Raw genomic sequence first — 27,460 nt, forward strand, 5'->3', positions numbered from 1 at the left:
CTCTTTTCTCTTCATTTTTGACTCAGTGAGAGTGCCAAAGCAGTCAGTGAGTGAATTGGGCTTTTAAAATCATTAACAAAGCTTTTAAGGAGCCCATGAACTTGTAAATAACAGCTACAGAAGGTTTTAATTAGCATGATGTGAAAAAAAGTCACTTGACCTCTAGGTGCCCTTCTTTAAAAAGTGGGATAATGAGAGTGGCCACCTGCCTAGCTCACGGAGGCACTAGTTCATTAATGAGACCAGTGGTAGCAAGGTGCTTGGAGCACTTTGGATGAAAGAAGGAGGATAAAGCTCTCCGGATACTAACTGTTATAATGATGGTTTTAGCCAAAAGTCCTATTATATCTAGACTCCCTCTGGTGACCAATTTAGCATATTGTATATAATACATTCTGAATTAATTAGTTTCTACTGCCTCTCGGTAGACTGGGAGTTGCCAAATGACGGTGGTTATGCCTTTGCTGAGCCACCATGAATATATTCTCTTGGTGGTTAGCCCTGCCATCTTTTTCATGCCAGGCCATCTCTCTGCCTTTGCTTTGGTGCTTTGCTCTCCTCGACAGTTTTCCATTTGAAAGCCAGGCTTTTCAGTGCTGCTGTGCAGTTTGGGGAACATCATCGTCACCATCCTTAGATCTCTGGACATGGACACAGGAACTGATTCATTCTGTTTGGTGCCAGAAAGCAAAACTGGCACAGGTGAGACAGAGAAGCACAGGTTTCAGCCCAACATAGAAAACGTTTTCATAGCCACACTTGCATATTCAATGGGCATCTCGTAGTCAGTGCCCTGTCCCCAGAGACAGAGCCTGTTTGACAAGGGTCCTTGGTTTGTAGACATCCAAATGTGCTCCAGTGAGTTTTAACAGAAAAGAGTTTATACAGGTAGACTGTGCTTAACGTCGACTCCCTTCTGCCTTCATGTGTGCCTTCCTCTAATGGCAAGGCCGGAAAGCTAGTCTGTGTTTCCCAGGCTGGCAGATGGGCTGGCACAGAAGGTAGAGGTGAGGAGGAAGCCACAATTCTGCTGGGTCTACTGATTTTTTCAGTGGCCCTTGCAGAAATTCCAGTGTCCAATCACTAGCTTTATGAGTACTGGGAAGCAGAGCACAAGGCATTCACTGGTGTAGACAAACAGGCACAGTGTGACTCTGTGGTGGAGCTGCAGCGCTGGTTGTGGTTTCTGATCATGGTGGCGTCCTGATTGTGACAGCTTGATAACCATAGAGGCTTCTGGACTGTGGCAGCATCCGTGTGGTGCTGGAACCAGTGGCGTCCTGATCACAGACGAGGTAGCAGCTCTCTTGGCCCCTCTGAGAGTCATTCACGTGACTTCAGCCTAGAGTCGTGTCTACAGCTCTGCCATCAACTCTAAGCCCTTTCATACCCTATAGTGGATCATTTTCTGCTTAAATGAACTAGAATGGACTCTGTCCTCTGTTACAGAGCCCTAGCCGATACAAAAAGATACATAGAGCCTAACAAATCACTGGGACTCTGTCTAGGGTGAGTTTACAGGAACAATTCACAAAACTACCCTGCAGATCTGAGCTACCAAGGGAGCTGTTATTATGTGACAATCAGGACTCTGTCCTCACCTGCTCACCCCAGAATCATGCCAAATCTACCCCGTCCTGTGCCAGCAAAACAGATGTCCATGCGCCACCTCCTTCTCCACATAATTCAGTTCTGAAACAGAGTCTCACACGGATGCATTTGACCAGCAGAATATAAATCACAACCAGATCCTGACCTGCAGAGGAGCCTTGGAAACGTAGTCATTAGTGGTTTAGCCTCTACAGTTCAGAAAGGAATCATGTGAGCCAGTCCACAGTATGTACTACAGAATCACTGACTTTTAGGGCTGGGAGAGATTTTAGAGAGGAGGATAGTTCAGCCTTCAGAGACAGATGAACTGGGGTTGTCCAAGTTAGAGTCAAAATTACAGCTGGTTAGAGACAAAATCCATGAGTACGAACATCTGACCCTGCCTACCTGCTCCACTTTCTCCCTCTGAAACTCTGACGGGTTCCAGAAGGAATCCCTGCATTTGTTGGAAGTCTAGACCATATATACACAGTGTCCAGGGATCCATATCATTTTTCCAAAAGGAAACACTATGGGATTTGGAAAACTTCTTTCCTGTGAGTTAGGCTAAACTGGTTTCAAATCCTGACCCGCTACATGTCGTCGGTGTGGCCTTAGGCAAGTCACTTACCCTCTCCGAGCTTCAGTTTCCTCTTGAGCAAAGTGGGCAATTGTAATGTCTGTTTTAATGGGTTTTTGCAAAGAGTGAAATGTCAAAAGCACCTGACATACAGTAAGTGCTCAATAAATTATTAGTCCTGTGATTCCCAACTCTTTGGTATTCAGTCAACATGTAGTTATATTTTTATGCAACATGAAGATATTTCCTAAAAGAGCAACAGAATTTAGAATTCTCAGAATTTGCCATGGAAACTTAACCCTTCAGTTATTGCATAAGCCTGCAAACATCTCCAGGCCCATTCTTATGTTGGCAATTTTTCAGGCAAATGCCCCAGTGTAAGCTATATCTAAGATGAGAGTTACTGGGAAAGTTTAGTGCCTTCCATAAATTTGGTGCTTATTCATTATGAAGCAGAAGGGAGGTCCATTAGGACCTGTTGCAGGAGCACACACTGACTGAGAACTGTTCCTAAGATGTATGACTTGGAGCTGAACCAAAGGAAGCCTTCAACTTAGGGCAGTTTGATGTTTCCCACGGGAAACACAGGCTCTCCCAATTCTGACTTCTTTCTTATTCTTTCCAGGGACAACTGGTGAGGCTCAGAGGAAAGAGTTGTGCCCCAGGAATCACTGGAAAGCTAGATCTCACCTCCCCTTTTCTCTCTCTCTGGGCCTCAGTTGCTTCATCTAACAAAAAGGGCTAGGGCTAGAGGGACTTCCCTGGTGGTCCAGTGGATAAGACTCCACGCTTCCACTGCAGGGGGCACGGGTTCGATCCCTGGTCAGGAACTAAGGTCCCGCATGCCACTCCCCCGCCCAAAAAAAAAAAAAAAGAGGGCTAGAAGACTGTTATATCCTCGTGCCAGTCCCCACCTCCCTCCCAGTGCTCAGATCTGTGATTCCAAGGCTTAATGGTGGGCTCACGCCCTAGAGGGGAATCATCCTGGGACTCAGGAGATAGTATACAAAGGCAAAGGTCTCTACCTATGCAGAGCAGCTATTTGTTCAAACAGAGTCTTCATTCCTAATGAGCTCACGAACTATACATATTGGACTCATAGCTCATACAGGGCTAGGTCTTAAAGTCAGGACTTAAAGTAAAAATCCTCTTTAGTCAAAATTACTCTTGAAAATCCCCAAGGTTGTATCTGCATTGCGTGACAATATCATCTTTCAATAAGATCAATACAGCCAGTTTTTCCTCTAGTTTGGGATATTTGAACACCAAATATAGTAGTGGGCTTGTGTCTGGGGGCTGTGTTGTATGAAAATAGAAAATGTTCAAAGCTATAGACACATCCAGTGCTGGGAGATAGATGCTCACGTTATGAAAGGTTGAGTTCCACTGAGGGGAGAGATGCAGGGGCTGGGCAGGCAAAGGGAAGTCCAGGGGAAGGACAGGAATGGTCCTTGACACCAGGAGCAGGGGGAGTGTGTAGGGTGGGACTCCAAAAGGTCAAAGGCCAGCATGTTGGGGGAGGGGCTCCAGAGATCAGGCCAAAGTGACGCAGTGATGCTGAAGGGGTCCTCAGCAACCCTGCCAAGCGCCCTCCAACCCAACCACCCTTCTGCTCAGCACTGCTTGGTCTTAAAGGGCCTTTCCCCTAGGTCTGCAAAGAGATCTTCAGAAAAGGCTCAGATAATTATGTCATCTACGTTGAGAGAGAAGTGATCCTACTGAGATGTGGAAGGTTGGGAAGACTTCAGGGAGAACAAGGGTGCTGGGTGGGTCTGCATAGCCGGGGAGGATGGGGGCAGCATTCTGGCATGGGAGACAAGTGGGAGGCGGGGCAAAAAGAGCAAAAGCAGAAATGCTGAGGTGGGGAAGCTCAGGACCTGTTAGATGGCCAGGTGAGCCGGGAAGGTGAGACATTACCTTTCTGGAAACAGGTGTCCTGAGCCAGGTACCAGAAGGCTCAAATATCAGGCTAGAGACTTTGGACTTTGGCCTTTGTGTAGAGACTAGGGGTTTTGAGCAGGAAAATTACTGTAATCAAAGTTGATTCTCCTGGAAGCCCAGCTGGTCAGTGGGGTGCAGGTGGATGCCAGTTAGGAGGTCAGACAGGAACCCAGGCTAGAGATAATCCAGGTCCCAGATGGGGTAGTGGTGAGAGCATGGAAAGGGAGAAGGTAGGAGAAGGATGCAGCATGCTCCGAGCTCAGGTACCTGGGAACCAAACTTCAGTTCCTTCCATGTAACACTATGTTGATCCCCTACAGTTCTTTCTGAATGTCAGGACCAAGTCACCCCATTTCCAGAGACAAAGCTTCTTGCTTTAGGAACACACAAAAGTATTCTGGGTCCTAAAACTAAGAGAGAGTGTGAGCTTTTGTGACCTCTGGCCCAGCACTGAGAAGTCTTCCCTAGAGCTATGGGGCTCTCTGCTGCATGGATTTGAGGAGTCTCAGCTTGTCTGGCTTCTGCTTTTAAACATTTTCCCACCATCACTGCTGCTGACACCATAGGCATACTCTCAACCGGGAAAAACCTTTCCAATTTGAAACTTTAAGCACTCAGCTAACTAAGGTCACAGAGACGGTTCTGACCAGAGATCAGTAGAGGTCCCTGCCTCTGATGTTCTCCACTCTGTGTTCAGAAAAACGAAGTAAGTACTCTCTGAGCTTGCGTATGGGGTGAATTGATTCATGTATCCACTCAACAAATATGAACTGAACACCTACCATGTGCCAATTCTAGGCACTGGGGATACAAGAGTGAATGAAACAATCAAGTCCCTGTCCCCATGGAGTCCACATTCTAGTAGGGGATAGACAACAAACAGTGAGTTAAATGTACAGCACGTGAGATCATGATAAGTGCTACAGAGAGGAATAAAGCAGAATAATAAGCATAAGCAATGCTGGGATTTGCCATTTGTGTTGGGTGGTCAGGATGGGCCTCAATGAGCAGGTCAAATTGGAGCGGGGACCCAGAGAAAGTGAAGGGCAAGTCATATGGGTGTCTGGGAGGAGTGTTCCAGGCAGAGAGACCTGCAAGTGCAGAGGCCTGGAGACTGGATCGTGCTGGGTGCTCAAGGAATAGCAAAGAGGCCAGTGAGGCTAATGTGGAGTCAGGGGGGGAGAGGGGTAGGAGGTGAGGTCAAGAAGGAGCGGGCAGATCGCGGAGGGCCTTGGAGGCCACGGTAAGGACTTTGGCTTTTTCTCCAAGTGAGATGAGAGCCGGTGTGGACTTCTGAGCAGAGGATGACAAGAGCTGGTTCCCATCTGGACAGACTCCCTCTGGCTGTTGTTTTGAGACCAATCAGGAGGCCACTACCATAATCTGGTGGTTGTTCAGATCAGGGTGATCTTATCAGTGGGGGAAGAGCAGACGTTTGTAGGAGTAAGGCCCAGGGCACCTGAGATTTGGGGAGGAAAGGTCAGATTTTAACATTATGAGCTTTAGATGAACAGCCCCCGAACAGCTGCTCGCCCTCAAGCCTGACCCTTCTAGTCCAGCCCTGGGCTCTGAGGGCTGTTCTGAGAGAAGAGCTGCTGCAGTGTTCTGAGTGGGGACAAACTTTTTCTCTTTTTTAATTAATTAATTTATTTTTTGCTGCATTGGGTCTTTGTTGCAGTGCGTGGGCTCTAGGCGCACGGGCTTCAGTAATTATGGCACATGGGCTTAGTAGTTGTGGCTTGCAGGCTCTAGAGCGCAGGCTCAGTAGTTGTGACGCACGGGCTTAGTTGCTCTGCGGCATGAGGGATCTTCCCGGACCAGGGCTCGAACCCGTGTCCCCTGCATTGGCAGGCGGATTCTTAACCACTGCGCCACCAGGGAAGCCCAGGGACAAACTCTTTTAGAATAGATATCAAGCCTAGCAGGATGGCTGCTTTGAAAGGGCCTTCTGGGTGTCCTAAGTGTAAAAAAGAAAATCAGTTTTCATTGCCACGTTAGAGGACACAATTGGGAACTTCATTCCCTGATTGCTCCCTCAGTGTTTCATTCACCACTGGTGCCAAGGTCATTCAGTCCTTAATGTCGCTGTCATTCGAAGGGACAGTGCCTCATGCTGCTGCCCCCCAGAGGCTACTAGTCTAATTGCAGCCCAGGCTGTACCTCTCGGACTTCACCGTGTTTTCTGAGCACAAACCATGGGCTCCACGTGCACAGCAGCATGGCAGAGCCCTCAGAGAACTGAGACCAGAGGGGTGACTCTCTAAGATGCCCAACCTCGGGGCATCTGGCCTGCATTCCCGTAAGGGATGTGGGACTGGGGGCCCAGAATCTGGTTTCCCATTCCTGTTTGGCTCTCATCTCACTGGATAACTCACCGTGGAACTCAACCAAGACCCATGCTCAAATAGCAAGCCCTCACACTGGACAGTTTCTCATTTTCCCTTCCTGCTCTGACATTTTAAAAGTGCTTATGGAATCTATACATTAAATGGAGTATGGTCTCCATATCATCCCCAATTCCTTTGAGATTCTTGCACCCTTCATCTCTCTCTCCCCAAACATCCCTCCTGGCACCCAAGGAAACCTGGGAAACCACACTGCAAGGCTCCTTCTGGGCCTGCCTTTCCTGCCTGTACCCCAAGATTTTTGGAGCTTTTTTTCTTCTTTTGCTCATCAAAACTGACCACTCCTAGTTCCATCAACTAACTAATGAGTGCTAATGAGGGATCATATTTTTCCACATCTCTGGAACCTCGGTTTTTAAATCTGTACAACACAGCTAATAATAATATTTATCTTCAGGGTTATTATGAGGATTACAAATTCTTTATGCAAACTGTCTGGCAGAGTGTCTGAGGTATTCGATAAATGGCAGACATTAGTCTAGAATGGACTCAGCTTAGACATCATCTTCTCTAAGAAATCTTCTTTGATTCCCACCAAGTGGGGTTAAATGTTTGTCATCTGTGCTTTAAAGACTATGGAAGTAATTCATTGAGTACTGGATATATGTCCACAACAGGCTAGACACCTATGGTCAGCAGAATAATCCCCTCTACCCCCGACTCCCAAGATGTCCACATCCTAATCCCTGGAACCTGTGGGTATGTTACCTTACATGGCAAGAGGGAATTAAGGCTGCAGATGGAATTAAGTTTGTTAATCAGCTGACTTTAAGATGGAGAGATTATCCTGGATTATCCAGTTGGCCCAATATAATCACAAATCTCCTTAAAAAGTAAAAGAGGGAGGCAGGAGAGTCAGAGGAAGAGATGTGATGACAGAAGCAGAGGTCTGAGTGAGACCATTGCTGGCATTGAAGATGAAAGGGAGAGCGGAGCCAAGGAATGAGAGCAGCCTCTAGAAACCAGAAAAGGTAAGAAAATGGATTCTCCCCTAGAGCTTCCAGCAGGAATGCAGCCCTGCTGACTCCTTGATTTTAACCCAGTGAGACCCATTTCAGACTTCTGGTCTCCAGAGCTATAAGATAATAAAACTGTGTTGTTTTAAGCCACTAAATTTGTGGTAATTTGTTACAGCCACTGTTAGGAACTAATACAACCCCTCACATACATCTAATTTGTACAATTATCCAAGTCATCATTGTTATTGTTACCACTTTACAATTGAAAAACCTGCAGCTCAGAGAAGTAATTTGTCGAAAACTGCACAGCTAATAAATAGCTATCAGATCTTTCAATGCAAGTTACAGAAAACAAACAAAACACAAATTGGCTCAACCTATCAGGGGGAGTGGGTATTGGCTCAACCTGTCGGAGGGTGGGTATTGGCTCATATAACTGAAAAAAAATTCCAGAGGAGGTACTTGTGGAGACCAGGCAAGGCTTGATCCACAAGCTAAAAGGATGACACCAAAAGTCCAGTATTTCTCTATCTCTTGTGTCTGTTTTCAGAATCTTGGCTTCATTCTCAGGTTCCACACAGTGGACCCCATGGCTCCAGGCTCACCACTGTGGTGGCAAAAATGGCTACAGCAATTCCAGATGTCACAACCTCACTCCCCACAACTTCTAGAGGAAAAAAGAAAGCTTCCCTTTTTCAGACGGCCCAGCAAAACTCTTGTAGTAATTTTTTGCTTCTAATTATGTTAAACCCCAATTCCTGGGCTAAATACTGAGCCCCATGGTGGACCTGTAAATGAGAGGTGGGGAAGGGTTGAATTGCCTGAAAGGAGATCAGAGTCCTTTGGGCAGGAGAAACAGGAAACTGATATCAAATGTCCACAGTGCTGGCAAGGAAAGGTCCACCACAAAGTTTCTGAGTTCAAACACTACTGCTTCCCAGTAAAGTCATCTTCTGACTCTTTGGACACATGGTCATTGTCTGTTTATCTTTCAGTGAGACTAAGGGACAAGCCTGGAGCCATCCTAATCTCCTCTGTGTTCCCAGCCCCTACCCCATGGCCTAGCTGAGATCGATCATCAGAGAAATGTTTGTTGGTCACTGCGGCTGCTCTCTCCAGGGAAGTGAGCCATTTAGGAAGTGTTACCTTTCTCTGATTCTGTGTGAAGCTGTGATGGTGCTTAAGCAAGCTAAATGTTTCTGAGAAAATGTAAGTACTCCAATGGATATAAGCAGTGGCCTGGATTCAAGCCAGTTTGAGTTGGATGTTTCTTTTACTTGCAGCTAAAAACATCCTAACAGTTACAAATGCCTTATGGGGTGGGTGTTGTGAGGATTTAAATGAGATAATGCATGTAAAGTATTTAAACACGTTTAACAGGTGTTAGCTATTATTATTTTTATTACCACTTATAATGACATTATTTATGAGTTCCTCAAGGGCAGGTTGAATCCTGCCCATTCTGGAATGTAGCTAATAATATTTAAGTAATGGTTGAAACAAATTGAAGTATCCAGGGCACCACTTTACAAGGGTTACGTTTCCATCAATCGAATTTTTAAATGCGAGTTATATTTTCAAATTCACTAAGATAACTTGCTATTTACAGAATTTTCCTGTAGAAAATTATTTTTCAAAGATAAGTCATTTCATAATTCAAATCATTTATGTTTAATTCGCCTGTTGTACAAATTTGGAAATTCTTATATGCATGATCAGGTTTCTTTCATTCATTCAGTAGTTCACTCATCCATTCATTTACTCAGCAACTTTTTGGAGCAACTGTCATATGCCAAGCCCTGTGCTAGGACATAGGGAGATAGAGTTAAAACTTGGCCCCTGTGTTCAGGGAGTTCACAGTCTAATGAATGAACAGACAATAAACCAAGAATTACAGCAAGGTGGCTAGGAGCGCAAGAAAGAGGAAGCCCAGGGCAGAGGTGGTGGGAAGTGGGTGAAAGCAGTGAAAGCTTCATAAAGAGGAGCCTCTACTGTTCCTGAAGGACAACTAGAAGTTAGCTGGTGAATGTGCAAAGGCTTGAGGTAACATAAAGCTTATTTTCAGGGAAATCCAAGTATTGACAGCATTTGTTCTGTATGGGTACAGCTTATGTAAGAATGGCGCTTGTGTCAAGAGGTAAGACGGAGAATAGGCAAGGATGAGGTCCAAAGGGCCTCAAATGCTGTGCGGGAAAGTTCAGATTTTATCTTGAAGACAATGGGGAGAACTTTGAGGGATTTTAAGCAAACACGATCAGATTCGTGTTTCAGAAAGACTATCTTGGTGGTGATAAAAAGGGTGATTGGAGCTGTGGCAAGAGGGTAGAGGAGGCAAGCCTGAAGCAGTCAGGGGGAGACCAGTTAGGAAATGACTGTTAGGTGGAACCATGTAAAATCATGATTTTTTTTTTTTTAGAAAATGGTCAAATGTCATCAATTCCATATGGTTCAACCTAATACATGGTCCAGGTAAGAAATGATCAGAGCCCCAGTGAAGGCAGAGGCAGAGGAGATGAAACCAAGAGACATTTAGGAAGTCTAATTTGATAGGATACCATGATTTCTTTGGTGAGAGGGAAAAAGGAAAGGGCATATGTCCTAAACTGGAAATATACAATCACAGACTATATAAAATAATTCTTGAACCTAGAAGAACAGTTACTTCAATTAGTTTTACAGCTGAGGACTGATAAATTCATTCATTTGGATACAGCAACACAGTGTGTTTGGGGCTGAGTTGGGATTGAAACCCAGGTCTCCTGACTATTCTACTATTCTAGCTTCACTGCACCTTGGATATTCCAAGAAGATATTTGTGTTAGTTTCCTGGGGCTACCATAACAAAATACAACTAACTGGGTGGCTTAAACAACAGAAATTTATTGTCTCACAGTTTTGGAGGCTGGAAACCTGAAAACAAGGTGTTGATAGTGTTGGTTCCTTCAGAGGGCTGTGGGGGAGATTCTGTTCCAGGCCTTTCTCCTTAGTTTGTAGGCACATCACCCTGATCTTTGCCTTCATGTTCACATGGCATTCTCCCTGAGTGTGTGTATGTGTGTGTGTGCCCGTCTCTTCACATGGCTGCCTCCACTTTGTATATCCATGTCCCTGTTTTCTCTTATAAGGACATCAGTCCTTAGTGTCCCCACAGGAGACACAGTCATAAGGACACAGTCATAAGACCCACCCCACTCCAGTATGACATCATCTAAACTAATTACATCTTCAACGACCCTATTTCCAAATAAGGTCACATTCTGAGGTACTGGGGGTTAGGGCTTCAACATATGAATTTGGAGGGGGGCACAGTTCAACTCATAACACTACTTCTGAAAGTCCTATGTCATGTTACTGGTGGTAATTCTGTCTTTTCCCTTGGAAAAGGAAATACGGATCTGAGGAATAAGAGTCTTTTCTCTTTCCTTTATATCTTATCACAATGCCAAGGATAGCGTTCTACCCTTCAAGTCTGTGTTGACATACCTGCTGGCAAGAGACAGGGATTTCAGTGAGCTTCTAAAAATTTTACTGTGTGGTCTACTCTTATTGGCGGAAAGAAAAAACTCTTAACTGCATTCCATTTGACTAGATGGGCAGAACATGTGGTTACCTGCTTTGGGTGTACAATGGTTCCCTTTGATTTCATATGCCAAGGGCAGGCAGCCAACTGCTCTTACTTTACCTGTGATCAGGCTCAGCAGTGGCTTCCAAGGGGAGCTGAGGAATGGCAGGTGTTCGTGTTCATCATGATGTTGGTTTTTTAAGACATGGCCTTTATTTTGGAACTATCAATAATCAGATAGGCTTTCTCTGGGTAGAATTAAAATGTAGGTTAGAAGGACACTCAGGGCTTAGCTATTGAGAGGCCTTACTGAGAAGATTTAGAAAAGTGTTGGAGTCTCCACCCCACCACTCACAGTAACTGAGACCATGTTTAACCACAAAGCTGTGGATGGGTAAAAACATGGGCTCTAGAGTCCCACAGACTTGGGCTTGAAACTCTGCCCTGATTTTACATTAAGAGTTGGCTTAGTTATCAAAAAGGGAACTAAGTAAAATCAGGTACCTCCTGATATGATGCACTGAAAAGGACACAACATTGCTTATATAGTGCCCCCACCAAAAGCGCATAATCTAAATTTAATCATAGAGAAACAACTGGGCAAGCCCAAATTAAAGGACATGCTGCAGAACAATAGGTATTCTTTGAAAACGTCAATGTCATAAAAGAAAATGAAAGGCAGGAACTTCCCTGGTGGTCCAGTGGGTAAGACTCCGCACTCCCAATGCAGGGGGCCCGGGTTTGATCCCTGTTCAGGGAACTAGATCCCGAATACTGCAACTAAGACCCAGTGCAGCCAAATAAATAAATAAATATTAAAAAAAGAAAAGAAAATGAAAGGTAGAGGAACTGTTCCAGATTATAGGAGACTAAAGAGACATGACATCTAATGCAATACTTGATCCTGAATTAGATTCTGGATTGGGGGAAAAAGTTTCTTGAAAGAGCAATATTGGGAAAATTGGCAAAATTTGAATATGGATTATAAATTAGATAATAGTATTGTAGCAATGTTAAGTTTCCTGAATTTGATCATCATGCTGTGGTTATGTAAGAGATTTTCCTTGTTTTGGGGAGATACATGATGTATTTAGGGTTGAAGGGTAATAATTTCTGTAATTTACTCTTAAGTGGTTCAGGAAGAAAACTAGAATAAAAAATAATGAGGATTGGTAATTATACTTAAAAATACTGCACTGATATTTGAAAGTCACTAAGAGAGTAAATCTTAAAAGTTCTCACTACCAGAGAAAAAGGTAACTATGTGAGGTGATGGATGTGTTAACTAACTTTATTGTAGTAATCATTTTACAACATATATGTATTATCAAATCATCACGTTGTGCACCTTAAACTTACACAGTGTTGTATGTGAATTGTACATCAATTAAGCTGAAAAATAAATAAATAACCCCCCCAAAATAATCAGGAGCTTATTTATGTAATATGTAAATAGAGAGAGAGAGAGAAAGCAAATGTGGCAAAGGGTTAACATTAAATAAATCTAGGTGAAGTGTATTAGAAAATTTACTATAATTTTCTCACAATTTTTCTCTATCCTTGAATTTTTCCAAAATAAAAAGTTTAATTAAAAAAGAAGAGATGAACCAGACTGGATATTGTCCAAGACACTGAGCTAAAAAGGTGCAAATGTATTACTGGAGTGTTAAAAATCTAACTAGAAATGTAACTTGAAAAAAACGTACTGTGAAAACTTCTCTTTGGAGAATACAAATGTGATTGGGAAAAAATGCTTATACAACTCACTTGTGGTCGAGAGATGAAGTTCCTAAGGGCAAAGCGAAGGATCCATGGACAGTTACTGTCATTTTTGGATTTTTAGGGAAGGTCCTCCTTCTCTACTGCTCCCCTGTGAAGTTCTCAGTCTCTCTTCTAAATAAAAATGAATTACTTTTTTTTTTTTAATGTTTAAAAGAGAACCAAATTACCAGCCTCTCTTTTTAATCTGGTTCTGCCAGTTGTACAACCTTGAACAAGTCACTTCATCCATTCAACAAACGTTTATTTAGTACCCACTCTGTGCCAGGTACTGTTTAGATGTTGGAGACTTGGCATTGAATAACATATATATGGCACCTGCCCTCATGGAGTTTACAGAGCAGTGATATGTGACAGATACTAGGGGTTGCCAACATTACAGGAATTTCCTTTTCTTCCTTGCTAATAAAACTCCAATTTTGCAGAAAGCAATGTGTGAGGGGGAAAGCCATGTGTGCTACAGATTGGGAGAAAATACTTGCAAACCACATATCTGACGAAGGACTAGTATCTAGAATGTATAAGGAGCTCTCAAAAGTAATGAAAGGAAGGAAGGAAGGAAGAAAGAAAGGAAGGAAGGAAGGAAGGAAGGAAGGAAGGAAGGAAGGAAGGAAGGAAGGAAGGGAGGGAGGAAGAAAGGGAGGGAGAAAGAAAGAAAGGAAGGGAGAAAGAAATCACTCCAATTAGAAAATGGGCAAAAACATAACACACATTTTACCAAAGTGGATATAGAGATGGCAAATAACCACACGAAAAGGTATTCAATCGCATTAGTCATTAGCAAACTGGAAATTAAAACCACAATGAGATATCACTTCATCCTTATCAGAATGGCTAACATAAAAATAGTGACATCACCAAATGCTGGTAAGGATGTGGAAAAACTGGATCAATGGACCACTCATATCTTGCTAGTGGGAATGTAAAATGGCACAGTCACTTTGGAACAGTTTGGTAGGTTCTTTAAGCACTAAATAGGCAACTACCATACAACTCAACAACTGCACTCTTGGGCATTTACTACAGAGAAGTAAACATTTATGTTTATGCAAAAACTTGTACATGAATGTTCAAAGCAGCTTTATTCATAATAGCCCCAAACTTAAGTCAACCCAAATGTTTTTCAGTGATAGTTGAACAAACTGTGGTACAACCACATCATGGAATACATCCAGCAATAAAAATGAACCACCTAGTGATACAACAACCTGGATAGATCCCCAGGGAATGATGCTGTGTGAAAAAAAGCCAATCCCAAAACGTTATATACAGTGTGATTCCATTTGTATAACATTCTTGAAATGACAAATTATAGAAATGGAGAACAGATTGGTGGTTACCATGGGTTAGGGGGATGATGGAGTATAGCCTAGAAGAAATGTGGATGTGGTTATAAAAGGGCAACATGTGGGATCTTTGGAAATGTTCTGTATCTTCACTGTGGTGGTGGTCACACAAATCTACACATGTGATAAAATCACATAGAATTAAATACACACATGTTCCCAACAAAAGAGTGCTTGTAAAACTGCTGAAATCTGTTTAAGAACTGGGGAAGACTGGGTGAAGTGTTGTATGGAATCTCCATTACTCCTTTTTTTTTTTTAATTTATTTTTATTTTATTTATTTTTGGCTGCGTTGGGTTTTCGTTGCTGCGCGCGGGCTTTCTCTAGTTGTGGCGAGCGGGGGCTACTCTTGGTTGCTGTGCGCAGGCTTCTCATTGTGGTGGCTTCTCTTGTTGCAGAGCACAGGCTCTAGAGTGCAGGCTCAGTAGTTGTGGCACATGGGCTCAGTAGTTGTGGCACATGGGCTCAGTAGTTGTGGCGCACGGGCTTAGTTGCTCCACGGCAGGTGGGATCTTCCAGGACCAGGGCTCGAACCCGAGTGCCCTGCACTGGCAGGCGGATTCTTAACCACTGCGCCACCAGGGAAGCCCTCCATTACTTCTTATAACTGCATGTAAATCTACAATTATCACAAAATAAAAAGTGTTTTATATGGGTGACTTAAATCTCAGTAAAGCTGTTAAAACACACACACACACACACACACCAGAAAATGGGAGGGTGTTTTTGATTGTCACCATGGGAGGGAAGCACTTTTAGAATTTAATGGATGTGAGATTCCCATATTCCATAGGACAGAATTTTACAACAAAGAATCAACCTCCCCCATGGAACATGCTGCCAGATATTCAGGTAGATAACACACACACAAACAGAAGAACAGTAACAACATATATGTTTATACTTATCTGAACCTAGAACTTAATCCCATTTACAAATAAATGTAAAAGTAATCTGTGTATTATTTTAATACACTCTGAATTTTCCAGGAATGCTAATATTGTGTAAAAAGAGGAAAAGTTGTTATTTTGTTTTGCTTGGAACTTTGCCAAGAATTGTTCCTCGTTCCAGAAAATCAACAATAACAATGCTTCCAATAATATTTGAGTCACCAGTACATTTCATTAGCCTCCATTTAAGCTGGTCATTCATGATATATATACACATATGTAATTTATTATATAAATGCATTTATTATATACATGCATTCATTATATATATGTATATAAATATATATATATATATATTTTTTTTTTTTTGCCACATGGCATGCAGGATCTTAGTTCCCTGACCAGAGATCAAACCCGTGCCCCCTGCAGTGGAAGTGCAGAGTTGTAACCACTGAACCACCAGGGTAGTCCCATGATATATATTTTTGAATGATATATGTATTTAGTCCTTATTTTGAAATGTCAAATATAAAGTGTTGACTATATTTGGTTAAATATTATCTTATGTTCTGTAAAATCATTATAAGTAGATGTAAGCATCTGATTGCATCATTTTGTGTAATGTAGATGTGCCTGTGTACCTCCATATTGTAATACATATTATTTTCTAATAAATTACTTTTAATACTTTTAAAATACTATTAAAATACTTTTAATACTTTCTAATAAGTTTCTAAAAAATTACTTTTATTTCTCCTTTATATTACAGTTAGGGCATTGTATAGATTATTTGTAATATGTGTAATATTACACATTACATTACACATATTTGTAATATATGTAAGTTACATTATCTATGAGTTTCATGCCAGGATGAGTAAAGGAGACATTACAAAATATGTGTCTTGAAAAGAGGGTGTTGAGTTTGATAGAGTGGAGAACTACTAGTCTAATTTCTGGTCAATGAGAGGTCTGTGGAGGATCTTCAGGAAAATATTTTCTTCTCCGATAAAAAAAAGAGAGGGGCTCTGCACCACTTTCCCTCCCTCTTTTGGAAGTTCTAGGACAACATAATGCTTCTGTATGATGCAGTCATCTTGCAACCAGGAGGCAACAAGTCTGAGAAACAAAAATTAAAATGCTGAGAAGTGTGGGGCCAAAAAACAAGAAGTATGGAACGAGCCTGGGTATTTAATGGTGTCACTGATCTGTGGCACTAATCCTAGAACTGCCGGCTGTGGATAATTATAGGTCTGCATTGTTTAACCCACTGTTAGTCAGGTATTCTCTTGCACGCAGCTAAAAGTATCTAACCAAGATATGGAGAATACAGTAAATGGGCAATTACAATCAAGTATAATAAAGTGCTCTAATTGAAATAGAGGAAGATAGGGAAGCATTTCTTCACATTCCCAACCCAAACTGGGGGTGGGGGGTTGTCAGTGAATATTTCCTGTAGGAAATACCTGGTCTAAGGCCTGAAGAATGAGTAGGGGGTTAGCAGGACAGGGCACAGGAGAGTGTTCCATATAGAGAGAACAGCAAGTGAAATACTACAGAGTGACAGAGCAATGATTCTGCCAGAAAGGAGGTTTCCTGAAAAAGGTATAAACAATAGGTATGAGATACCAGATCAAATCCTGACTCAGTCACTTGGTAACTGTAAGTTACTTAGCCTCTCTGAGTTCCAGTTTCATCATCATGAAAATGACAGTTATGGTAGTTTTCATGTCCTAGGGTCTTTTTGAGGAGAAGATTGTCACAATCATCTAGACAGGATATGTTCAAACCTAGACCTGGGTGGTTATAAAGGTGCATAAATAGAGGAAACATACTGGGGTTTGCTTCGACAAGGCTTGTTGAGTCAGTGTTTAAAGGGAGAGGGTACAGGATCAAGGATAATGTGTTGGTTTCTGGCATGGGTAACTGAGTGGTTGATGTGCCATTCACTGTTCCAGGCAATACAAAAGGAGTAGTGGATTTTAAGGGGGAAATTACGGGGTTCCGTTTTGCAGATTTTGAGTCTGGGGTGCCTGTGGGATGTGGAGGCATCCAATAGGTACTAGAATATACACCTCTGAGCTTAGGAGATGTGTTTGGGTTGCGGGTAGACAGGGAAGCAACAGCATATAACTAATAACTGAAACCAAAGGAGAAGGTGGGATGTGCCAGGACAAATGGTGAGAGGTGGTGTAAGGCCAGAGCCCTGAGGTATATGTAATACCCAGGACATTTAATGGCTGGGCAGAGGAAGAGGGGCCTGCAGAGGAAACTGAGACGGAGCACCCTTAAGGATAGGAAGAAAAAACAAGAAGTAGCGTCTGAGATCACGAAAGCTGATAGAAGAATATTTCTCAACAAGGGGAGAGATCAAGTAGAGTAAGGGTTGAGAAACGTGAGATTAACAAGTGGAGTTATGGCTGACCTTGACCAGAGGCGTTTCTAGGGGGTGGAAGGCAGATTGGAGAGAGATAAGGAGTGGGAGGGGAAGGACGAACACAAGCAGCTCTTTCTGCAAAGTTGGCTGCCAACGGGAGATAAGACGGCAGAGAAGAACGTAGGGACTTGAGGAGCGGAGGTGGAGGAAGGATGGAGGCTTAAGCATGATTAACTGCCACTGGGAAGGAGCCAGTAGAAAGGGAGAGACTGAAGCTACAGGAATGTAAGGAAAATTCATTCAACAATTAGTTGAGCGCTTCCTACGTGCCAGATCAGTTCTCCCATCCTCTCCAGAGAATACGCGTGTAGGCTACACATATGACAGGTTTAACCTAAGGCTTTATCTTCAAGGGAAAGAGGGTCTCAAGCTGTTTTTCGTAGGAGTTCCAATTCTGACCCTCTACCCCTCCCCCCACCCTACCCCCCACATCACCGGATACCCCGAAGGGGCCCCAACACCGCTGGATCTCACAACCTCAATTGGACACTTGAAGCCACAACTAACGGGTCTCTAAGAGGGCCAAACTAGTGACGCCAACGCCACAGCCTCCCCGGCGTTTCGCCCCAGCTCGCGAGAACAGAAGCGATTACGCAAAGAATCGCCTGGTTGGCTCCGCCCCTTTCCTTTCTTTGTTTCCAAGCCCGAGGATCTCGCGAGAGTTGGGCGGCAAATCCCGCGAGCTGAGACCTGGGGCCGGTTCTGCGGTTCTCGCGGTGTTTGGGCGAGACGGCTCCTTTCCTGCTTCCCTTGCCGGTCCAGCTGCTTTCCTCCCCCTCTTCCCCGCCCGACCTCCCCCTCCTTCCCCCGCGGGCCCCCTCCCCGCAGGGATAATATGGTCTCCGGCGATGGACGCCCCAAGTGCAGGTTAGTTTCAGTTCACCGACTGGATCTGGCAGCTGGAGACGCGCGCTGCCCCGGCCCCGAGTTCTTTGCTTCTCTCTCCTGGAGTTGCTCGGCCGGCGCCGGGGCCCTCCGGGCTCAGGTTGTGCTCCCTTGGGGCCTGCCTGCTGGGCCGCACTCTCTGCGCCCAGGCCTCGAGGGCCCGGCCTCGCCGCCCTCGCCCCTCAGCGTGACCCCACCAAGGGCCGTCCGCTCCGCCGCTGGCCTTGACCCGTGCCGGCCTCGGCCCGTTGGCCACTGCTGGCTGCCAGCGGCTTCTCGGTACTCCTCAGTAGCACTAGGGTCGAGGAAAGGCCCACCATCTTCTCCCCGCCCCCCATTTGTAAGAGATGAGGGTGGGGGCTAGTGTCTCCTTGGTGGCGTCTCACGTAGCTAGTTGTTTATTCCGCTGTCCAGCCTCGAGCCCCTCCCTCTCTCTTTGCCTCTAGAAGCAGAGGTGGGGGGTGGTCAAGGCCGAACACTGGTCAGCCAGTTCTCGGACCATTTATTGCAGCGCTGGATCTCCTCCCCCCATCCACCTCCCTCGCTTAACCCTCAATAAAAAAGGGAAAAAACATTATATAGTCTCAAAAAGTGAACAGTGCTTATCGCTTCTCATTTCGGACCAAGGTCCTAGCAGTGTTGGGGGTCCTGCCCACCTACTGCAGTGAATCTGCACAAAAGATCTGAAGGTTCTTTAACCTCAAGGCTGCCTCCCCGCCACTTCCCCCAAGAACCTTAGGAGCTGGGGCACTTTCAAATAAGTCCCCTGGGTCTTTGACTTTGTAGTTAAGCTTCAATTCGTACAAAACCAGGAAGACGTGTCTTTTAGGGAGAATCTGCTAATTTACCCAGATATTTTGTTGTTCACCTTTACCTTTAGTCTTAAGGCCTGTGAAGGTCTTACCTGATAAGTTGTTTGTTTTGGTTTGGTTTTGATTTTATTCCTGTTGTTGAATGCTGTGTAAAAGTCCATCTTTTGGTTATTTTTTTAAAAATCAGTTCTTCTAACATAATTGTGGCGTTGTCCTGTCTGTATTTATGCAATTTTCAGGACATGTCTTCACAAAACATGCCTATTCATCCTTTAAATCATTCTTATTGTCCCTTTCTAGGTATTCTTTATTATCACATTTTCAGGAGTTAATTATTTTACTTTCTAGGTATTCTTGTCCCTTTCTAGGTATTCTTTATTATCACATTTTCAGGAGTTAATTATTTTACCAGTTTTTATTTGACAAGGGTCATGGCTTAGAGTTTTACTATCCAATACAGTGGACACCAGCCACATGTGACTATTTAAATTTAAATTAATTAAATAAAATTAAAAACTCTGTTCCTCAGTCGCTGTAACCACATTTCAAGTGCTCAATGGCCACGGCTACCTATAGAAAATATAGGTAATATAGCGCAAATATAGAAAATTTGCGCCATTACAGAAAATTCTTTTGGACAAAGCTGGTTTCTAGGTATTTTCACTTTGAATAAGGTAATTTGTAGCAGTGTTCAATGAAAGTATAATTTTTTTTTCAGTTTTTATTTGACAAGAGTTATGGCTTAGAGTTTTACTGAAATACAGTGGACACTAGCCACATGTGACTATTTAAATTTAAATTAATTAAATAAAATTAAAAACTCTGTTCCTCAGTCGCTGTAACCACATTTCAAGTGCTCAATGGCCACGGCTACCTATAGAAAATATAGGTAATATAGCGCAAATATAGAAAATTTGCGCCATTACAGAAAATTCTTTTGGACAAAGCTGGTTTCTAGGTATTTTCACTTTGAATAAGGTAATTTGTAGCAGTGTTTAATGAAAGTATAATTTTTTTTTTCAGGATATGCCTTTGAGTACCTTATTGAAACATTAAATGACAGTTCACATAAGAAGTTCTTCAATGTACCTAGACTTGGAGGCACCAAGTATGGTAATGTTGCTTAAATTTTCTTGGATTTGTTTAGTTTCTAATAATAAAAATGCATTTGTTGAGCTGAGTTGAAGAAATTTTAAATTTATTCCCACCATGTCGTAGCAGGTACACCTACACATATGTCTAACATTTTAAAAGCTTCTTAGGCTAGCTTTTGTTTGAGGAGGATGTAAGCCCATACCATAGCTTCTCATTTTAAAATCTAAGTTAGTTTAGTAATGATTTTTACCCCCAAGAAATTACTAGTATAATTTTAAAAACAATAGAAACCTGCCGGATGATATTCTAGAGCTATTAAATGTATATTTTAATTTTCCAAGTGAACAGTGCCACTATCCTTTGAACAAGAATCATCAGCAGGGCCCACTGATTTGAGTTGTTGACCAGGGCATGGTTTGCCCTGGCTTGTGCCCTGACACTCTTGGCAGACCTTTGCAGGCGCCTGACCAGGATCAAACCTTTCACTGAGGTTTCAGAAGAGTGAACTTGGCGGAACCTCAGAGTATTGGATGGAAGTCTTTACTTTATTGACCACTGAGTAATTTTCTCAACCAGGCCGGTGAAGGGAAGACCTGTTTGGAAGAGTGATTTAGATTATTCTTTTCTGATTTTTCAGTGAAAAGAAAAATTAAATGCCAAATCTGTTGCAGTTTTGGAGGGAGCTTTTCCTTAACCTTGGTTTTGTTTTTGTTTTTGTTTTTCCTTCTTCTTGTGTTACTTAAGATTGCTTTTGTGATTTTTCTGTAGATTTTGGTGGGTTTAAATATTCTAGACTAGCAGTATTTTCTTGTACATTCTGAGAAGATTTGGATATTTTAGAGTATATTTTGGAGAAGATCCCTATCCTAGAATTAGGTTGCCATTTAAAAATAAACATTTCACCAAAATCCTTTACCTTGCATGTTTAGTTGCTGTGATTTGTATTGAGAGGTTGGTCTTTTCTTAGTGCCATGTGTCTTTCATTCACATTTATTTTATTTCTTCACTGAAGATGAGTTTGTATTAATTTTGAAAAGGCAACAGCTAAGTTGATTATATACAAGAAAGATCTTTTATTTCCCTTCTCTCAAATATCTAGTGATTCTGGCCTGGAAGTTTCTTAACCCACATTTTATAGTTTAGTAAAGTAAAAGAACATATATGAGGATGTTTTTTAATTTGAGTATAAGTTCTTTCTATGGATAATTTGTGGAAATGTGCCTACTTGAAGATAGCCTGTATTTCCCAAATGCAGGAAATCAGTGGGAAACTATCAAAACAACTGTAAAATGCATTGAAAGAGTGATTTAAAAAGTAAGAGCTATATTATCTCTGGAAAATAAGCTGTCACAGGCATCTGTACATAACTGAGTTCCAGAGTACCAGGGTTTTTATAACCATGATAAATTAATAAGAGAATGCCTGTAAATACAAATGCCTTTAAAACAGAAATTTGGTTTTTATTTCTGTGGGATTAAAACATTGTTTTTAATAGAATGGTTTTATGAGAGGTTTATTAAGTAATTACCTAAATAATTTCTTAGTAATTACTTAGTAGGGAATAAAATTTGAAAGAAGAATTGACTTTGAAAGAAAGGAGCAACTTGAGTAGAAAAACAAAAAATCCTTGCTGCATTTTTGGAGGGACCAGATTGAATGGCCTCCCAGACATGTGCTTAGGAGACATTGCTTTGGTAATCACCAGGGTTCTGGACCACTGCCCTCTCTGCTTCCCACATTCGGATGCCTACCAGGCTGAGAATCACAGTTGTAGTGAGTAACTTAATGAAGGGCAAGTGTTCTAGCTCTCTTATATGTTGGTGAGGAAAGATAGTTGAGAGCACTCTTCTAAGCTCCCTGCTAACTGTATCAGGAATGCCTGCAGCTGCAAGGAACTGAAAACCTACTGTACAGTGACTCTAACAAATAGGGGTTTATTTTTCTCACCTAACAAGAAGTCTGGATGTGGACATACTGGGACTGTATAGCACCAACATCAGCAAGGACCTAGGCTTCTCACTTTTTTCTGTTTTGCTTTCATTTTTTGGGTTGCAAATAGCTGATGTACCTGCATTAGGTCCATGTTCTAGGCAGCTGGAAGAGCAAAACAGAAAGAAAAGCCCACCCCAGGAGCTTTTGCCTGTATCTCCTTGGCCAAAATGTCATCTCCACTCTCGGCTTTAAAGGCTGAAAGATGGTGTATTTAGCTTTCTGGATTTTGCAGTAGAGAAAGACAAGGGAGAAGTGGTTGAAGTGGTTGGGAGTGGGTAGTGAGTGAACTAGCCTAGACTATCTGCCTCACTAACAGTACCTTCCCTTATTAAGTCTGTCTTTAGATAGAATACAGCACAAATTACTTGATTTCTCCTTTTTTATTGCCATTTTATCTTTTTGCTTCCCAAGTTTATACTCAAGGTTTTTTTTTTTTTTAATTAGTTAATGCCAGCTGTTTCCTTAGTCAGTAGTTCTCAAACTTCAGTGTGCATCAGGATCAGCTGGAGGCTTGCTGGGCCCCATCTCCGGAGTTCTGATCTGGGGTAGAGACTGAAAATTTGGATTTCTAACAAGTTGCCAGGTGATACTGATGCTGCTGGCTTGGGGCCATATTTTGAGAGCCACTTAGTCTTTTTTTTTTTTTTTTTTGGCTACGTTGGGTCTTCGTGGCTGCGCAGGGGCTACTCTTTGTTGTGGCGCATGGGCTTCTCATTGCAGTGGCTTCTCTTGCTGCAGAACACGGTCTCTAGGCGCTCGGGCTTCAGTAGTTGTGGCATGCAGGCTCAGTAGTTGTGGCTTGCGGGCTCTAGAACGCAGGCTCAGTAGTTGTGGCGCACGGGCTTAGTTGCTCCGTGACATGTGGGATCTTCCCAGACCAGGGCTCAAACCCGTGTCCCCTGCATTGGCAGGTGGATTCTTAACCACTGCGCCACCAGGGAAGTCCTATACTCAAAGTATCTTTATGGAAGTGGGCATATGGTACACGTTGACCACATTTTAAACTTTCATAATTTCACTAGTGGCAAAATGTCTTTTTAATGATCTGGAGCTGCCTGTCTGGCACTCCAGTGCATTGACTACAACCTTAGAGATTTTGAGTGACTCTCTTAAGTAGATCTCTGAATTTGAAAATATACCTGGTTCCAAGGAAGAGAGAAATCACAGTTGCCTGGAATAGTCAGAGACTGCTTTCTGAAGGAAGGAGGACTTGAATTGATGTTAAACAGAGGGATCACAGAGGCCAGTCAACACTTGGGGAATTAGAATGACCAGCAAGCATAATGGAAAATGAGTAAGGGGGAAGACAGTGAAGAGACTGGCCTGGCTCTAGTGAAACATATTTTAGAGAGTAGCTGTTATTGGGCAAGAGGGCCTTCAGCCTGGTGTAAAGCCTCAGGCCCCTTTCTTTATCTCAGGTTATCTCATTCATCTTTCCTTTTTCCTTCCTAACTGCTTGCTTTTTAACCATGGTACTGCTTAGTCCTGTAGTAGAGCCAAGACTTGGTTTTCCAAATCCTACCTTGTAATCTCTGAAAGAAAATCTGTATTTAATTTTTTAGGAGAGTTTTAATTATAAGAAATTAGGTTGGGATTGGTAATCAAAGACAAAAACATTATAGGTAGTGTAGAAACAGTTTCATTTTTACGTGCATATACAAATATATGTAAATGTGCTACTTAACAAAAAATACAGTATATATTGTTTTGTAACCTTTTTTTATTTAGTATATCATGAACATCTTTCCATGTCATTGAATACAAGTATCCCTTGCTATCTGAATCTGTTCGGTTTCTGAGTCAGGGATTATGAGTTTGAGTAGAAGGGGATACCTGTACTTTTGTACAGCTTCTACTGTACTGGCTGCACGGTATTACCTATATGAATGCATCATGGTTTAGTTAGCAGATCTTTGAATATTGAGGTTACCAACTTTTCCCTATTTATAAATAAAGCCGCTGTGTGTGTGTAGTAGTTAAATTTTCATGCAACCTTATTATATAGTTACCGGTTGAAAGTATTGTTTCCTCCACCCGCATCACTTTTCTTTTTCACTTTTACTGTATATGTACTGTCTTTTCCAGTCTTTGTCCTTGAATATAAGGAACAGAAACTCACTTAACTCAGCACTCAAGAAAGAAGATGTTGTTACAGTTTCCAAACATCCAAAGGCAAAGGAAGAAAGCACAGTCAGGCCTCATGGGAACTAGAATTTCTAAGCCAGAGGCTGTTCTTTCTGTCACCTGTTTCTTTTTGAAGATCTACTCTCCAGTCTTCTGTCTCCACAGCCCACTTTACTTACTGGTATTGTGTAATACCCAGTATAGCCACTACCAGCCATTCTTTGTGTGTTATGATTAGCTTACCAGCCAGTTAAGACTGTATCTCTAGATGACTTTTTCTACTATTGTTTTAACCTATAGTTAACCTGTGGTTTGGCTGGGCAAGTCAGGCGTCTGTTGCTGGTCAGTTATCTTGCTGGTAGGAACAGAAGTCCATATTTTCTAACCTTGTCTCTTCCATGGACTCTGGAAAGGGCTGTAAGTTTGGTAAGCAATGAAATAGTTTGCTTGTAATGTTTACACACAATACATAACTTTCTAAGGATTACCTTTACCTAATGTGATTCTATTCCATCTACAATCATGCACTCACCAACCCTCCACATTTTGTCCAATGGTCTGTTGGTTTTAACTGGGCTTTTGTAGACAATTTCTATTCTAGATTAGGTCCTTTTGGTAGCAGAGAACAGACACCCACTAGCTCAAGTGAAGAAAGATTTATTGTAATGATGCAGAGCTCCCGGGCAAATGAAAGGTGGCTGTATCTCAAGAAAATGGGCAATGAGCCAGAAGTGAGGGAGCTCTTTATTTTTTCTTTCAGGGCTTCAGATTCCTGGCCCTCCTCCACTCTTCTGCTCCCTCTACTTCACTGCAGACAAGCTGCCTCTGCCTACTAACTTTTTACATGGCCACAAATGGCAACCTCTGTCTCTAGCTTAGCTCTTAACAACTTTCTGGTTCAGCCTGTGTTCTGATTGCAAATTCCTGAGAGAGGAATCTATATTTTTTCCACCAGGCTGTTGGTCATTCACCTGCCAAGGGGTTGGCTCTTGCTTCAGCACTGTAGCCAGGGAGGTAATGGGGCACTGAGCACTGTCCATTTCATGGATGGGGGTTTGGACAAGCACCATGAAGTATGCCTGTTATGTCAGCAGATAGTGCTAGATGACATGCTTACCAGGAGCAAATGAGAAGAGTGAGTGTGTCTGTACCTTTATCAATAATAGATATTATTTTTCTGGTTTTCTCTACCTTTGTCAGTGAGTGAAAAAAAAATCTTAAAGAAGCAGGAATCTGTTTTCTCTTTCTGCCTTCTTGGACTCTCCATGGCGATATTAAAAAACAAAACAAAACAAAAAAACAAAGGTCAGAGTTCTTTATTGGAAATCAGTTCCATTCCAGCCTGGTACCGGTTAGAGATATAAACAGTACCTTGACTAGTGAGACATGGGTGTGAGTTAATCCTGTTGCAAAGTCTGGGGTTACAGGGCCTTCTAGAACAGTTTCTTAATCTTTTCTCCAGGCTCCTGGCCTTGAACAGGGTTTTTAGGTTTACCCTAAAGCTACTCTACCAGTCTCCTTGCTTTCTTAGCCTGGACTCCAAAGATAGCCTCCTTGAGGCTTTAGGCAGGCCTAGAGTGTTTGAGTGTTTCCCCCTTTCCATCAGTCTTCAGTGTATTTCTCTTTCATATTTAGCTTATCTAAAGCCTGTTGTTAATATTGATATTTCCTATGGGTAATTTCTCCATCTACTGTTTAAACCTGGAATTAATCACTTTTGAGAAATAACAAAACCCTTTTACATTATCTGTCTTCACTACATTGCTTTATGTTAGGCAAGGAGGATAGTTTTATGCACATGAGGAAAATGAGGCTAAAAATCTCAGTAATATGCCTAAGGTCACATATCTTCTAAGTGAGGAGATCTGGTCTTAGACTCATATCTTCTGACTTCAGACCAACACTTTTCCCCCCTTAATACCATTCTGTTTCCCAGCTTAATAAGGGCAGTAATAAAGTGCTAGTGTTTATTGATTATTTACTATATCCATTCTATAAATTCTGTTATTACCCACTTGGCCAGGGTCCCGCTACTAAGTACCATTACCTAATAAATGATAGAGGAGAAACTTGATCAAAAATCTGAGATTCCGAAGTCTATGCTTGTAAAACTGCTACACTGGGGGTTGTATGCTCATGCTTATAAGGACCATAGAGGCACCATAAACAAGTGAAATGGCCCTGGCTGGAATTGTGGCAAGCAGGAGAGCAAATGCCCTATATAAAAGAGTAGGTGCTACTCAGTTCCAGCAGAAATGTGAGGTTGGTGTTGTAAAACTTTCTATTTATCTTAAGCCAGAAATTTGGATTTTCATGTAAAAAAAATCTCTGGTTTTTCAGTGTTGGCAATTAAACTTTAAAATGTTAAAACTGTGTAGAACAAACGAAACACATCTGCAGGCCAACAGTTTGCGACCTCTGCACTGAGAGATAAATTATATTGCCTAATCATAGTAGCAGCCACTTAGCCTTGAGTGGAAAGATCTACTGTCCTGGAAACCTGGATATGCCTTTCATCAGCTGCCTCCCATGTAAAATAGCAGACCTTGGCATCTTTTTTTAAAGCCTGAACCACCTCTTGGATCTTACAGTGAGTAATTGATCAAAAGGATATCTGTTGTTAGCAGTTCATTTCAGAAGCATGATAACAAACATTGTCGTACTTTTTCAGTTTAAGTCACAGGCTTGTTCTGGTTCCCCACATGTCTTTTTGATTACCTATCTTTAGAGGATTAGCTTTCCAGATTCATAGGATTTTGGAAATTCCTGGTTAGAAGAGGTGGTATTAATCCAGCCCAGTTTTCTATTGATACTTGGTGCATGCATCTCTCAACAACGCTGTTTAATTCATTCAGCTAAGATTGAGTACTCACATGTTTCTGGCGAGTGAAAGATGGCTAAGATAGCATCTTTGTGCTAAAGAAAGCACACAGTTTAGTAATGGAAAATGTAACTACAGTGCCTTAGTATGTTGTAGCAGTCTCAGTCCAATCAGGACATAGAATAGGGGAACTTTAATGTAAATAATTATTAACTGTGATAAAAGAGTAATTGTAAGATGT

General features: G+C 42.3%; 1 protein-coding gene across 1 annotated transcript in view; it reads left to right on the forward strand.

The window, feature by feature from the left end:
- Positions 1–18,240: 18,240 nt before the first annotated feature.
- The window catches only part of IREB2 (iron responsive element binding protein 2), a 56,380-nt gene continuing 47,160 nt past the window's right edge, over positions 18,241–27,460 (forward strand). Inside the window, 2 exon segments of the mRNA XM_036842485.1 lie at positions 18,241–18,357; positions 20,211–20,300. Coding sequence (XP_036698380.1) covers positions 18,339–18,357; positions 20,211–20,300 — 109 coding nt within the window. The 5' untranslated portion in view covers positions 18,241–18,338.

Source organism: Balaenoptera musculus, chromosome 2 (genome assembly GCF_009873245.2).
Source record: "Balaenoptera musculus isolate JJ_BM4_2016_0621 chromosome 2, mBalMus1.pri.v3, whole genome shotgun sequence".
NCBI classification, from domain to species: Eukaryota; Metazoa; Chordata; class Mammalia; order Artiodactyla; family Balaenopteridae; genus Balaenoptera; species Balaenoptera musculus.